The 14,074-nt window shown below is 33.7% G+C and overlaps 1 protein-coding gene and 1 long non-coding RNA gene across 2 annotated transcripts; one reads left to right on the top strand and one right to left on the bottom strand.

Annotated features, from left to right (window-relative positions):
• Positions 1-4,532: 4,532 nt before the first annotated feature.
• Positions 4,533-7,558, top strand: LOC112095853 ((E)-beta-farnesene synthase-like). Its single transcript, XM_024178391.1, has 7 exons — positions 4,533-4,748; positions 4,975-5,248; positions 5,530-5,902; positions 6,225-6,446; positions 6,603-6,744; positions 6,907-7,155; positions 7,268-7,558. Exons 1-7 carry the CDS (start codon positions 4,641-4,643, stop codon positions 7,556-7,558), a joined length of 1,659 nt encoding a protein of 552 aa, XP_024034159.1. The 5' UTR covers positions 4,533-4,640.
• Positions 7,559-10,078: 2,520 nt separating this feature from the next.
• On the bottom strand, positions 10,079-11,786 carry LOC112095787. Its single transcript, XR_002903950.1, has 3 exons — positions 11,568-11,786; positions 10,600-10,706; positions 10,079-10,421 (listed from the first exon to the last, which is right to left on the bottom strand). It is a non-coding gene; the product is annotated as an uncharacterized LOC112095787 (long non-coding RNA).
• Between the last annotated feature and the right edge of the window lie 2,288 nt (positions 11,787-14,074).

Here is a 14,074-nt window from a genome sequence, read left to right on the forward strand (position 1 = left end):
TTAATGAAAAAGGGCATGGTTTTGTACGCACCCCCCCCCCCCACCCCCTCCTTTTTTATATTTTTGTCTGTACAAATTGCAAATGTTATGTGCAGTTTGACAAAAGAGAGGACACATTCCCTCTACTATTTGTTAAAGAAGCTCACACTTGTAGTGTAGTCAGCAGAGCAGAAGATGATAGTAGCAGTATCAATCAGTTACACGTTGATGATGTGGCATGCCATGTCATGCCTGGCGATTATGAAATTATGTGTACACGTGATTAATTAGTTGAAATTGTTATATTTGCTTACTATATTTTGTTAATAGCCTTAGTTAGTTATAACAGAAATTTAGCTGAGCTTCAGCACTTGTATATAAGGAGCATTTCACCACACATTATGTGTGTATTGTGATTAATGAAATAGTAGAAGTTTCTCAGATCTGTTTCTTAATTCTTCTTCATTTTCTCTCGTTTTCTATGTAATCAAACACCTTTTCAATCTTCAACTCTATTGAATGCCTAGCTACATGAAGAAACATCAAGTATCAGAGGAAGAGGCTGCAAAGGCGTTGTGTTTAGAAATTGCAAATGCGTGAAAATTTCATTTAAAAATTAGAAAGTGGGCAACAAGAGTAAAAATTAGTCTTCATTTTTAAATTTGAAGGTAATAAAATTTTCAATGAAATTTTCACCCACGCTCTTCATGTAGAGAGTGTTACATGGTAGATGCAAAACTTTATCATCGCTGTTCACGACCAATCAATTTCATTGAAAATTTTGAAGTGAAAGAATTGGTTCAATTTTGAGCTAGAAGCAATAGTAAAAAACCACTATAAAAATTGGTTCAAATTTTGAGATAGAAGCCATAGCAAAAAACCACTACGAGAATTATGGTCAATTGCGACCAATAAATTCGTCACAAGTAATACATAATTTGTTGCTAAAAAAATATGACAAAAAAATACTGTTGCAAGTTCATGAAAAATTATTAGCGACCACTGTATAATTTGGTCGCAAAATAACACTTTTAACAACGAATAGAGTGGTCGCTAAATATCATTTTGTTTATGTTGAAGTGTGAGCTTGAAACTGAATTTTAGAAGGTGGTGATATGTCGCTTTGTGGCCTCGACCATGTATGACTTGTCAATCGCTGAGTCAAATAGGAGAATATGACATCCACATAATAACAGTCATTTCTAGTGAGTAAATCACACGTTCTTCACGTGATTTCACTTACTCTATATTGGCAGTCGTTTTGATCACTAATTTGAAGGGCGAGTTAAGCATGTGATTGAAGGTTGTTAACTGATAGTTACAAGGCAGGAAAATGCTGGGTTTGTTATAACAAACCTAGAACGCAGCTAGCAAGTGAGGGACTTTTCTAGAGTCTTCAAGATTTGTATATATAGTCTTAGAGGCTATTCAATTAATTTGAAAAGCTTGTATCTTCTTCTTGAGATTGATATCTTGTTCTCTGTGATTGAAATAAGATTGTTGCTCATGTTTTTCAGTGGATGTAAGCTATTTCCAAACCGATCCACTTTAAGTTGTGTTTCTATATTACTTGTTTCTGTCTTCAGTTCTTGCTTGTGATTTGTTTGTTATTTCTAAATCGTCAATTAGAGAGTTTAGTCAGATCTTGGTGATTTTTTATTGAACTTTTATCGGTCTAGAATCAACAATTTTGGTCTTAGTTATTTATTTTATGACCATTTAATTGTCACAATTTATATTTTTTGCGTACTTATATTGGTTGAAAATTATAATTTCTTTTTTAAAAATAATAGTATGTTTTGATGTAATGTGTTGGAATTCACTTTATTTAAAAAAATTAATTTTTTCTTTAAGAATTTAAAACAATAACAACTAACATTATGAAAGTAGAAGAATTAATTTAAATTAACTTATTATTAATTGATAATACACAAAAACTATCACAAATGAGATTGTAGTATTTAGAACAATTACATAATAATATTTAATAACAATGTAATATTACAATTATACGATATTCATAATTTCTTCATTTTCTTCATCTTATTGCATAATGATCCTCGATGTTTAATTCCTACAAAACAAATAAAGCAAAAAAGTAAAATAACTTTTATAAACACAATAATTAAATAAAATGTATAACATGAATAAGATGAATCAAGGGAAGAAAAAAAAAAGATTAAAAAGATTATAAGAAAAAATAAGTTGATAACATAGAGAGTGAATGAGAGTGAGATTTAAGAAGATAAGAGGACAAATGAAGTCTTGTGATGAAATCTATAATTTCATCACAATAAATTTTAAAATAATTAATTTCAGTTACGTAAGTCGGTAAACTTTTCGCCAAAATTTTTTATCTTTTGCGACCACATTTTAAAGTAGTTGACACCGAACTAAAGATAAAATAAATTTTTATTATTAAAATAAACCACAATATAGGAATAAAACCTCAATATTCTAGAGGATTACAATAGGATACATAAAATTCACCACTCAAAGATGACTTTCAAGAGATAACTAGACTCTTTGACTCACCAAAGCTCACCATTTAAGAGGATTAATTATAAAGAGATATGGATATTCACCACTCAAAGATATCCTGTGAGAGATATAAAGCCCTTTGACCTACCAAATCTCATTATTCAAGAGTACTATAAAGAGATACAGATAGTCACCACCCAATATGATTTCCTACAAGACATATAGGGCTTTTTAACTTATCGCTCTAAGAAATTCACCCAAGCAATATAGAGTTACATAAAAAGAACTCTAAATACAAAAGCACCCTTTTAAGTTACATATAAAAATCACGCACTCATCTTAAAATTACTACCTATTACCTTTATATAGATAACTTGATATATTCCTCCAAACTTAGAATATGATTTTCATTAGAAATCAAATCAAACGTGAATTGAAAGTCTTAACTATAACAAGGCAGAAGAGAGCAAAGCAAAAAATAATTTAATTTCAAAGTCGGTTTCAACAGCAAATTTGAGCAGTCACTACTCATTTAATCATATTTTGATGTAGAAAACACCAAATCAAACACCATAAAGTTTATTAAACTCTTGACTCAGCGATTTCCAGTGATATACATGTACTTTCATGATTCTAGATGAATTGATGCCAGTTAATTCACAACTTTCAACCTTATGCAAAATTCTTATAGTTTTGACCTTTACTAACTATATCTTGAATATGTTTAAGAAGAGAAGTTCAAATTTGGTTCCATAAAGTTTTTTAAAACCTAAACATATGTAGCTTTGTAATAATATATAATTCATAATTATTACCTCTACAACGAAATAGTAAATTTGAAAAATTGGAGTGATAATCTTGTGCTTTGCTTCTTTTTTATTAAATCTGAAAACACTTATGTCACTAAATATGCCAAAAATTTTAATCTTTTACAGTCATATTTGAAGTAGTCGTGAAAACACTACAATATAATATTGTTAAAATAGCGTAAGGTTGGAAATATAATATAATCTTGTGCTGTGCTTCCCTTTTTGACTAAATCTGAAAACAATTTTATGTTGGTGGTCAGTAAATATGTTAACACTTTTTATCTTTTACAATCACATTTGTAAGTGGTTGTGAAAAAACTATAATACAATATTGTTAAAATAGTGTAAGTTGGGAAATATACCGCCAAAAAATCTAACATTTTGCCATGAGCGTAAAACGGTAGATATTTTGGGACAAAAATCGTATTTGGTCATAAAAAGAAAGTAAATTTCTAATGTTATACAAACATTTTCTACTACGAATAAGAATGTGGTCGGTAAATGCTTAAAAAATTAAAAAGAAAAATAATAAACTCTTTTGCGGTCAATCATAATCTGGTCGCAAAAAACATATATATAGCAACAAAAATAAATTTAGTCGCAAAATATACAGCATTTCAGACAATCTTATCTTTGGTCGTGGAAAGTGACATTTTGCTAGTCAATTCTAATCGTCTAAAGAAAATTTTATTGCGAAGACCTTAATTATTTTAGTGAACATTATTGTGTCAGCATGCACAGTCAGTGAATCAATGGCCCCTTGAGAAAGAGTTGGTTCAGATCTGACGCCATAATGATTTCAAATTATTATGAAAAACTTTAAATTTATTTGTTTTCCTTGTATACAAACGTGAGTCATAGGGTTCCATATACACTAAGGATCCTTTGATTTATTGTTGCCTAGTAGAGTGTGCTTCTGCGATTCAAACACAGGAAACTATCTTTAGGAAAAAAACATTTTTCCTCTTTCTGATCTCTAGCTCTTTCTTTAGTCCTTTTTACTATGGGATCCTAAAAATGGCATGCATTGCCCTTCTTCTTCTTCTCTTGAATTTAATATTTATAGTCAAATATTTGCAACAAAATTCAACAAAAGACGGCGCCTACCACAAATTGTTTTTAACACCGACCCCTGCGCGTCCCATTCAAAGGTGGATATGCACGAATAGAATGAACAGTCTTCTTGAGTTTTCTATAAATAGAGCAGAGGTGTTTCAAGGTTTCTGCAACCTATTAGTTAATACAAACCTTTTTATTTTTTAAATGATCCTGGCTAACGATTCAGTAAAACATTAATCAATTTAGATTTGACTTCACCGTGGTTTGCTCAAAAAAAAAAGAAAAGGTAGATTTGTTTTGTCTGTAAGGAAGATGTCTACTCCAGTTCCAACAGTAGTTGAAGAAACTGTTCGTCCGATTGCAGGTTTTAGTCCTACTGTATGGGGAAACCATTTCCTGAAATCTGCTTCTGATTTCAAGGTGATATATACAGGCAGAGTTCTGTATAAATTATATATATTTCATCACCAGACTTGTCCGATATGTATAGTCAGCCATACGTATGTATGTGTGCGCTCGTGTCGCATGTGCTGTAATTTGTAAGGAACATGTATCATATGAATATGAAGACAAACTAAAATCATGGGATTCGTAAAAATTATTTTCATTTCGAACAGTAGTAATTATTCTTAATTTGTGCACGCAGGCAATTGATGCTACGACCCAGGAACTATATGAAGCGCTGAAACAAGAGGTCAGGATGATGATAACGGCTACCGCGGATAAAATTGCCGATAAACTACACTTGATTGATGCAGTACAACGGTTGGGTGTAGCTTATCACTTTGAAAAAGAGATTGAAGATGAATTGGAAAAAATACTTGACCACCTTGACAATGACAATATCGGTGGTGATGATTTTTACACCCTTTCTCTTAGTTTTCGACTTCTTAGGCAGCAAGGAGTTAAGATTTCATGTGGTATGTAATTAATATTTGTGACTTAAGCTTTTGAGTAATAATCTAGTGGGCAACAGTGTTCACATCATGGTGACCAATAGTTTCACTTGATGTCGTCTGATTAATCTACAGTTTAAATAATATTCATAAAATGTTATGAAATTTTGCAATGTCTGCACATGCTCACCATATGGTAGGCACCGGCGCTCACTAGGCTATTTTGATTAAGCTTATATAATTGTTAGATGATTTTTTAATCGAGACTCACATTTATTTATTATTTTCGGATGTGATCTGAGCAGATGTGTTTGAGAAGTTTAAAAATAATGAAGGTAAATTCAAGGCATCCATGATCAATGATGTTCAAGTCATGCTAAGTTTGTATGAGGCAGCACACCTAGCCATTAACGGAGAAGATATTTTAGATGAAGCCATAGTTTTCACTACTACTCACCTTAAGTCAATGGTGTCTCACGCTAGCCCTAATCTTGCTGAGCAAATAAATCATGCTCTCAAACTCCCACTCCGTAAAGCCCTACCAAGGTTAGAGGCAAGATATTTTTTGGATGTCTGTTCAAGAGGTGACATGCATGATAAATCTTTGCTCAAGTTTGCAAAGTTGGACTTTAATTTGTTACAAGCAGCACATCAGAAGGAAGTAAGTGACATGACCAGGTATGATCTTATTCTAACAAAAAAAAAATGTTTTTCCTGTCACTACTTTAACGTCAGCATTACAAAGAGTAGGTAAAAATATTGGGAACCTAGCTAAATGGCAAAAGTTTTAAAATAAAACTTAGAAAGTTAAGTGTTATTCTCCCTAAATAGAATGTCCTTATATAAACTCGGGAGGATTAATTTTATCAACCAATCTTATATATATTAAACGACGAAGCCAAATTATTCGTTTCTTTGTATTTCTTATGCATTGGTCGCAATAGATTCTAATTTCCGTAACTTAGAAGAAAGAGAATCTTTTACACGAAATTTATTTCAGGTGGTGGATAGATTTAGATTTCTCTACCAAGCTGGCTTATGCAAGAGACAGAATAGTAGAATTATATTTTTGGATATTGATGGGAGCATACTATGAGCCCAAATATGCCTTTGGCAGAATTTTTATGTCCAAATTAATAAGCATGATATCCATCCTAGACGATACATTCGACGCCTACGGTACTTATGACGAGCTCAAGCTCTTCGTAGAGGCAGTCAAAAGGTTTGAGTTTCTGTTTAAATATTTTGAATTACTTATTTATTTATTACTAGACTTAAAGCATAGTTGCCCTTCCGGCATGGCGAAGTGGCCTTTGGTCTCATTATTTGGCTAGCCACTCAAGTCCGACTTAGGATGCTTATTTGATTTCCAATTCAGATGGGACATTGGCGCCATAGACACACTACCAGAATACATGAAATTCATTTATAAGTCACTCTTAGATGTTTACGACAAAGCTGAGGAAAGCTTGGCCAAGGAAGGAAGATCGTCATATGGCGTAAAATATGTAAAACAGACGGTATCATTTCGCTATCAATTTCTCCATCTTTCATCACATCAAAAAAAAAAAAAAAAAAAATTCTCCATCTTTCATTTGTTGTTGGGCATGCCTATACATTGGGGATTGCTATTGACTATTTGGCTTGGGCTGTATATATATATATATATTGATGTTCCTCAGATGGAAGAATCAATTATGATGTACTTTAGCGAAGCCAAGTGGTTACATGAAGGTTTTCTCCCAAAAATAGAGGAATATGAAGGTGTTGCCTTAGGGAGTAGCGGTGTTTTAACACTTGCAACGGCTTCCTTCGTTGACATGGGTGATATTGCAACTAAGGAGGCTTTTGAATGGCTAATCAAAAAGCCTAAGATTGTAGTCGCTGCGCAAACCATTGGCAGACTGATGGATGACATAGCTAGCCATGAGGTACGTGTTAGGGACAATATCCCGCATCGGTTGAGGTTAATAAAAATTTAATATCTTCATATAAATTAATTTATTACAACGAATTTGCATGAATTGATGATGGTGGACGTAGTTTGAGCAAAAGAGAGGACATATTCCCTCAGCTGTTGAATGCTACATGAAGCAACATGGTGTATCGGAGGAAGAGGCAAAAAAGGCTTTGAGGATACAAGTTGATAATGCGTGGAAAGATATAAATGAAGAGCTTCTGAGTCCAACTGCTGTGTCATTGCCTCTGCTTGAGCGAATTCTTAATCTTGCTCGTGTATGCCACTTTATGTATGAGGATGGCGATCGCTACACGCAACCACTTTTGATGAAAGACCAAGTTGCCTTAGTGCTTAAGGACCCCGTTACTCTATGAAGATACTAGTTCCATATATAAAAATATATGGAGGATATTATGTATGAATCATTTCCACACGAATCGCTTTGAGACTAATAACAGGAAACAGGGCCGTTGCTCTGTTTATACCTGGTTTGCTAGCTTGAATCTTTGTCTCTGGAAGCTCCAGGTTTCATCGCAATAAATTTCTGAAGCTTAAGTACCCAATATACCGAATTTTGCAATTGAAATTGTGGCTTAAGCCAATTAGCCAATGCTATAACCAATTCAATGTTCTGTTGATAGATGCTGAAATTAATTACAGTGGTCTCCTCAGCTGGCAAGAAAAACTAACTTGACCTTGGCCCTTACAACTAAATAGACTAGTTAGATCGTTGCATTAATCTGAATGTATAATTCAAGGAGATAAAGGCTTATATTCTGTCCAAGTCTACAATAAAATTATTTCGGAACCATTACGCAGAAAATGCAGCAACAGATTCATTGTATGAACCTGAGCTTCAAATTTCTTAGGAAGCTTTAACTTTGTGTAAGTTTTATCCAACTTCAGCATTCTCAACTAAAATCTAATTTCTCTTTGGGGAGTTGCTACCAAGATAAGATTGCAATAAGGGAAAGAAATTGACGTCTTCATCTTCTATTTCCTCTTTTAAGTTTATTTCACATAACATAACTAAACGGAATGTGGTGTCTGTGCAGCCTTAAATTCTCCATGCTATCAAACACCGCCCATGATTATGAACAAATGATTATTCATTGATTGTTTAAGAACTTTGCAACAACAATACTAAGACCAGAAACACAAGAATTTGATCAAAAATAACAATCAAACTAATTCTCTCTAGAGAGCTCTCTAATTCTTGCTGAAACTGCCTCAACAATCAGCTTATATAACAGCCGATAACAAACCCGGATTGCCCAGGATTCAGTCGTATGGATAACGGCTTTACACCTAACTTGATTCTCTTTTAAACATGCATTCTCAAGTGCGTCACCTAAGCGTTGCTTAAAACGTCATCCCGTGTTGCCGTTTTAATGTTTAAGTAAGCCGCATGACCAGCCCGTGACAAATCGAAAACATAATTAATAAGCAAAACGATCCCGTATAAATGCTTCAAGTTTTGAATTCATCATTTTAGTCCGCATGTACAATTCAACTTTCTTCTTAATTTCTCAAATTCTTTCCTGCCTAGGATCCGAGGTTTACTTGGTCAAGATTCAAGTTTGCTTTGGCTGTTTGCTTTCGTCACCTTCTTTTCTTTTCTTTTCAAGTTTAAATTATTTGTATTGACCTCTTTAAATTCATATTATTTAATATGAAATCTTCTATTATGAACTTTCAATTTATATTTTTAAGTATAATTTATTATGTGTTAATTTACGAAATATCTCTTTTACTTTAGTATTAAGATTTGTGCATTAATAGTTAATTTATTAATTTTAGGGCTCTGTCTACCGTGCCACTTGGGCACGGTACCCCCTATTTTCGTCGTGTAGTGATGTCGCCCTTGGATGGAAAAGGACGAGATCGTGCAGGTGTGAAGAGGCCACGTTGCAGGTCAAGGAAACCGGGAGTGCAGGTCATAGGACTGGAACTGTTGACGTTGCAAATTTCATGTTTAAGGAAACAAGAAAATGTTGGTTTCGATAAGAATAATAAAGTTAGCCAAAACAAGTATAAGTAGAAGCAAGTGTTTCGTAAGTCGGCTATATGACGTAGGCTAGTAACAATTTCATTGTTGAAGGAGGCATGTAATGGATGCAACAATAGGAACAGTAAAAGCGAAAGAATGGAAATGAAAGATAAAACGAACAAACAGTGAAAGACTAAGAAGTGGAGGCCGAAACTGTAATATCAAAACAAATAGGAAGGAGTAAAACAAATAGGAAGGAGTAAAACAAATATATGGATGCATAAACAATGAACTAGAAAGACCCCAAAACAAAATGTGGAGTGGGGAGAATTTCATAATCGTATTCGGAAGATTGGTGGATTGCAAGTCTGTGAAATTTGCGTTCAGTTTGAAGACATATGGAGTTAATTTAAGTTGAAGTTGAGTGATCCATGGTTATGACTTGAATGACTAGTGGAAATTGAAAAAAACCAAGAGCAAATAAGGAATGGTGTCGAAATGGGATAATAACTTCAAGGAACATCAGACATGGAATAAATGGCAGCTGGAAAACCGACGCATGTGGTAAAATATATGTATCACTAAACTGAGGGCTTGAAATAATAAACATCTCTGAAATGGAATAGCCGAGTAACACATGAAGGTCTATATGGCCAACAACTATGAATTTGGTTCGTTGAATAGAAGATAACCTTAGTTGGAATGAAATAGATATGGACAAGTATATTTTATCAATGGAAGCATTTAGTTGAACTGTGTTTGAAGGGGAAGTAAGCATAAATGAAGTAAAAGGTGATGCAAACGTAAATGAAAGGGAAAAATGGACAACAGCTTTGATCAATATACTTGAAACATATATGGAATATTGCAAAGATGCTCTAACTGCTGTTGCAGGTTGGCGATCTAAGAAATGTAAATGATTAAATAGATATAACAAAAATACGACATAAGTTCCAAACACATAACGCCATAATTTGACAACATTATAGCATGTTCCAAAAGGCAATGAATGCCTAACAACACAAAGTTATAAGTCCGTCATATTGTGAAATAAGAGCAAATACAGAGCACACATAATAGGTAAAAATATGGTGGTAGAAGTTTCTAGGACGGCGTTGGTTTAATTTGACCAAAGCGATGAATTTTGGTTGTAGTCATAGGAAGATCGAAGACATGGGCAATGTTGGAGGACAGAGCAGTTGGTTGCCATCAATAAGGCATATCCGCACAGGGTCACTTTTACAGGCCTACAAATTAAGGAAAAAAATGTGAAAAATAAACAAGTAATTACAATATAATAAACTTAGTTATTGAAGCGTCATAAATAAAAGAGTAAGTGAAAATTAAACAATTAATTACAATAAAATAAACATAGTTATTGAAGCATAAAAAGAAAGAGTAAGTGAAAATTGAACAAAGAAATACATTTTAACAAACTAACTCATTGAATTGTCATCACTGCTGCTTGATAGTAGTCGGAAGAAGTCATGTGCAGCAGCATGAGTGTTGGCTAAATATCGAGTAGGCTGAATCTGTTATAAAATGGGAAAACATTGACTGATTAATTGAATTTCAGATTAATATCTAGTAAATGCATATTATGGATAATAGAGACGATAAGAGATGTGGATAAATGACCTGTGCTGCAGGGGCAATATGGCACGGCGTGTGTTGTAAAATAATGGTGTGTGCACATGGAGGAGGGAGCAAAACAGCAGAAGCATGGGACATCCATGGAAAATTTTTCTAATACAATCAATATAAGAGATCTACAACGAACAATAAGCATGTACCATTTCTACCATGGCAATATTTTATGTTTCTGATTCACTTCGTTCTATTACTTTCTGCAGTTTCACTTTCCCTATTACCAAATCACCTTACATGTTCACTGTCAAACTTAATCTTCATTGCAATACTTAGTAACACCCAAGCTACTCTTGCACTTTCGGCTGTACATTCCATTATTATTCTATGCACTTACAAAAATACAAAACAAATCAACTGAATAATCCATTTATTATTAGTCTTTTCTAAGTAATTATTATATAAATTACATAAAAATAAAAGGATTGAAAGTTTAATTTTAAGGTGCCGCCTGCTTCTAAGAAGTTGAGGTTCAAAGCATAGTCATCATGAAGATAAAAGAAGAGACAGCAAACATCACTGACCCAATAAAATTACAGAGCAAAACCACAAGTTTCTCATCAATCCTAACGCAACAAACAGGTGTCCAATTGAACTGCTAGTAAACAATCCCAAAATCTTTTTGCAAATTAATGAACTAGACTCTACAATTTTCCCATTCTCTCTACTATATATAATTTCCCAGCACAAATATTATGAATTATGGATTATTCAAGTAAAAAATTTCAATTTCAGCTTCCAGTAACCTGCAGTTTTGTTGTCGCGACCCGTCTTTCCGTTTCCTTTGATGCTACCACATAGATGTTCAACTAGCCGCGATCCACTTCATTCATCCCACGTAACACACCGTCGTAACGCGCTTCACTGTTCTCCCTACCTTATATTTCTCCTCAACGTCGGTTAAAAGCAAATCCAGCTGTGGTTTTCACCGCCCTAATACCAATAAAAATGGTGCACTACTGCAACGGGTTGAGATGGTAGCCCGACTTTAAGTCACTATTCCTTCCCAAAACCCCAACCGTTAGATTATTCTCATTAAAATCTAACGGCTGGCCAGCATACCGACAAATAAAGGGGGTATGGTATCCCTCGGGCACCGTAGCTGGACCCTAATTTTAGGTATAAGTTCATTTTTTATATATAATTGAATTAGATGGTGTAATACATATTATAATGTATTTTCGTTAGTTTAAGACTTGAAAAGCATTTATTTTATTTTACTGCAATAATTTTTATATGCATTACGGCAACCCCAAACCAAAATCCTAATTCAGTCCTTGTTTGTGCGTCGGTGAGTTCTTCATACATATATGATTAATTCGTAAAGAGACTATTAGAAATCATGAGGATCTCATGAGGATATGATCAGGGATCATGTAAATTACCAGCCAAAATGAAGAAGCTTCTCAATTAAGTCAATTAAGAGCCAAGATCTTCTCCATTATTTCATATTACACCTCATGGAATTGCTTGGATTGTATCATAACGCATCATGTGGAAATTTTGTTGCAGGATAGTGGTTATTTATAACGTGTTATTACAAAAGATGGGTGGAAATGTAGTTTACACTTCATACAAACAAGTTCAGTTTAAATAACAATATTCAGTGATCTTGAATCTTTCTGAACTTGATTGTAGTTTTCTTCTATTATCTTCTCAATAATAATAATAATAATAACAATATTCAATCCCTTTCGAAAATAATCTTTGGAAATCCTATGATTAATTATTAGAAAGAAAGTTACAATAAAATGGAATAATATTGTAGATTATTTGAAAGAATAAATGCTTTCATCGTGTCTGTTAATTAAAACAATATTTATCTTTTCATAACTCTCTTTTTAAAGGATTAGTACTCTTAATTGGTGAAGCAAATGCACTTTTATATTTCTCATGCTTGCAGAGAGGTTAATGGTGATGCAGATTGTATAGCTAATCTCGGATTGGCTTGTGTTTTTTTCCACTCGGTGGGATTGATTTGCCTGCCGATCCAATTAAACGGTTCCTAACTCATAATACAAATGACTTTTTGTGCTATCGTTTTGCCTCGTCACATGAGGTGTTTTTAGTCTGATATACTATGATTATTATAACAAGATAAGACTTATTACATTCCCCTAGAAGGGTAATTGCCTAATTGGTATACCCAATGAGGAAAATAGAACACAGCAATCAGACAGAACAATAGCAGGACTTATCAATTATAACAACTGCTAAACTGGGAAAATTAAAATAATTAAAAGTGCTGATAAATTGTCATACATCGTTATTTTTCATCAATAGAATTATAAGGAATGGGAAACCAATTCTAAAAAAATGGGTGTGTAGAGAAAATAGATCTTGGACGGTCCACGAGAATTCGATCTGCGCTTTGATCAACACGAAATAGGTGACGGTGACCTTTTTTTATAAAAAAATTTTATGAGATGCCTTTGATGGAGCATTTCATAATCTAGAGTAAGGGCTTAAAAACAGATCGCCTTTCGTTCTTAGAGTGACACCGAAAGCCTCAGTCAGAACAAGATCTTCGTTATTTTTTCCATCATGGAGTTTCCAATCGAAAGTGGTAGAGCATTTAGCAAGAGGAAGATAACCGAAAGACAGACCTGGGCACATCCTCTTCGAGCTCCAAATGGGATTAATTCAAAATGATTTCTATTGTAACCATGACTCTGGAATCAAATTCCTGAATTTTACAAGCATGACCCATCTTTTTAAGGCACAACCAACACTGGAATTATATTCCTAAATTTTACAAGCCTCTCTACATTCGCTTGGGAGTAGCAATGTAGCAGGAAGATGTAACCTCGGAGTTTCTTTGATGACTAGCTTTAAGTATTGCAATTCATGAAGGCATGCTTCATCAATATTTCTTTTCTTTGTGCCTTTCTATTACTCATTGGGGTTAAGCATTCTTGACATAGCCCATTTTCTATTACTCATTCTTGGGGCTAAGCATTCATATATGTATATATTGATGTAATTTTATTAAATTTTTAAGAAACTACTGCAAAGAAATGTTGAAATGGCTCAAAAACAGTATATTTTTGTGGATATTTGCTTTGAGTAAAATGAAATGGCAAGAATTCGCAACGAATTTTCAACACCATTAGTAAAAACCAGAAGCACTTTGGGTTGGGTTCCGGGGCCATGACAATCCCCAAAACCAACCCAATCTAGATATGGGCCTTGATTTTAGGCCCTACTGAGTCCAATCAAATTTTAAGCAGATTTGGCACTGAAACCGGACCCA

Source organism: Citrus clementina, unplaced genomic scaffold (genome assembly GCF_000493195.1).
Source record: "Citrus clementina cultivar Clemenules unplaced genomic scaffold, Citrus_clementina_v1.0 scaffold_1, whole genome shotgun sequence".
NCBI lineage: Eukaryota > Viridiplantae > Streptophyta > Magnoliopsida > Sapindales > Rutaceae > Citrus > Citrus x clementina.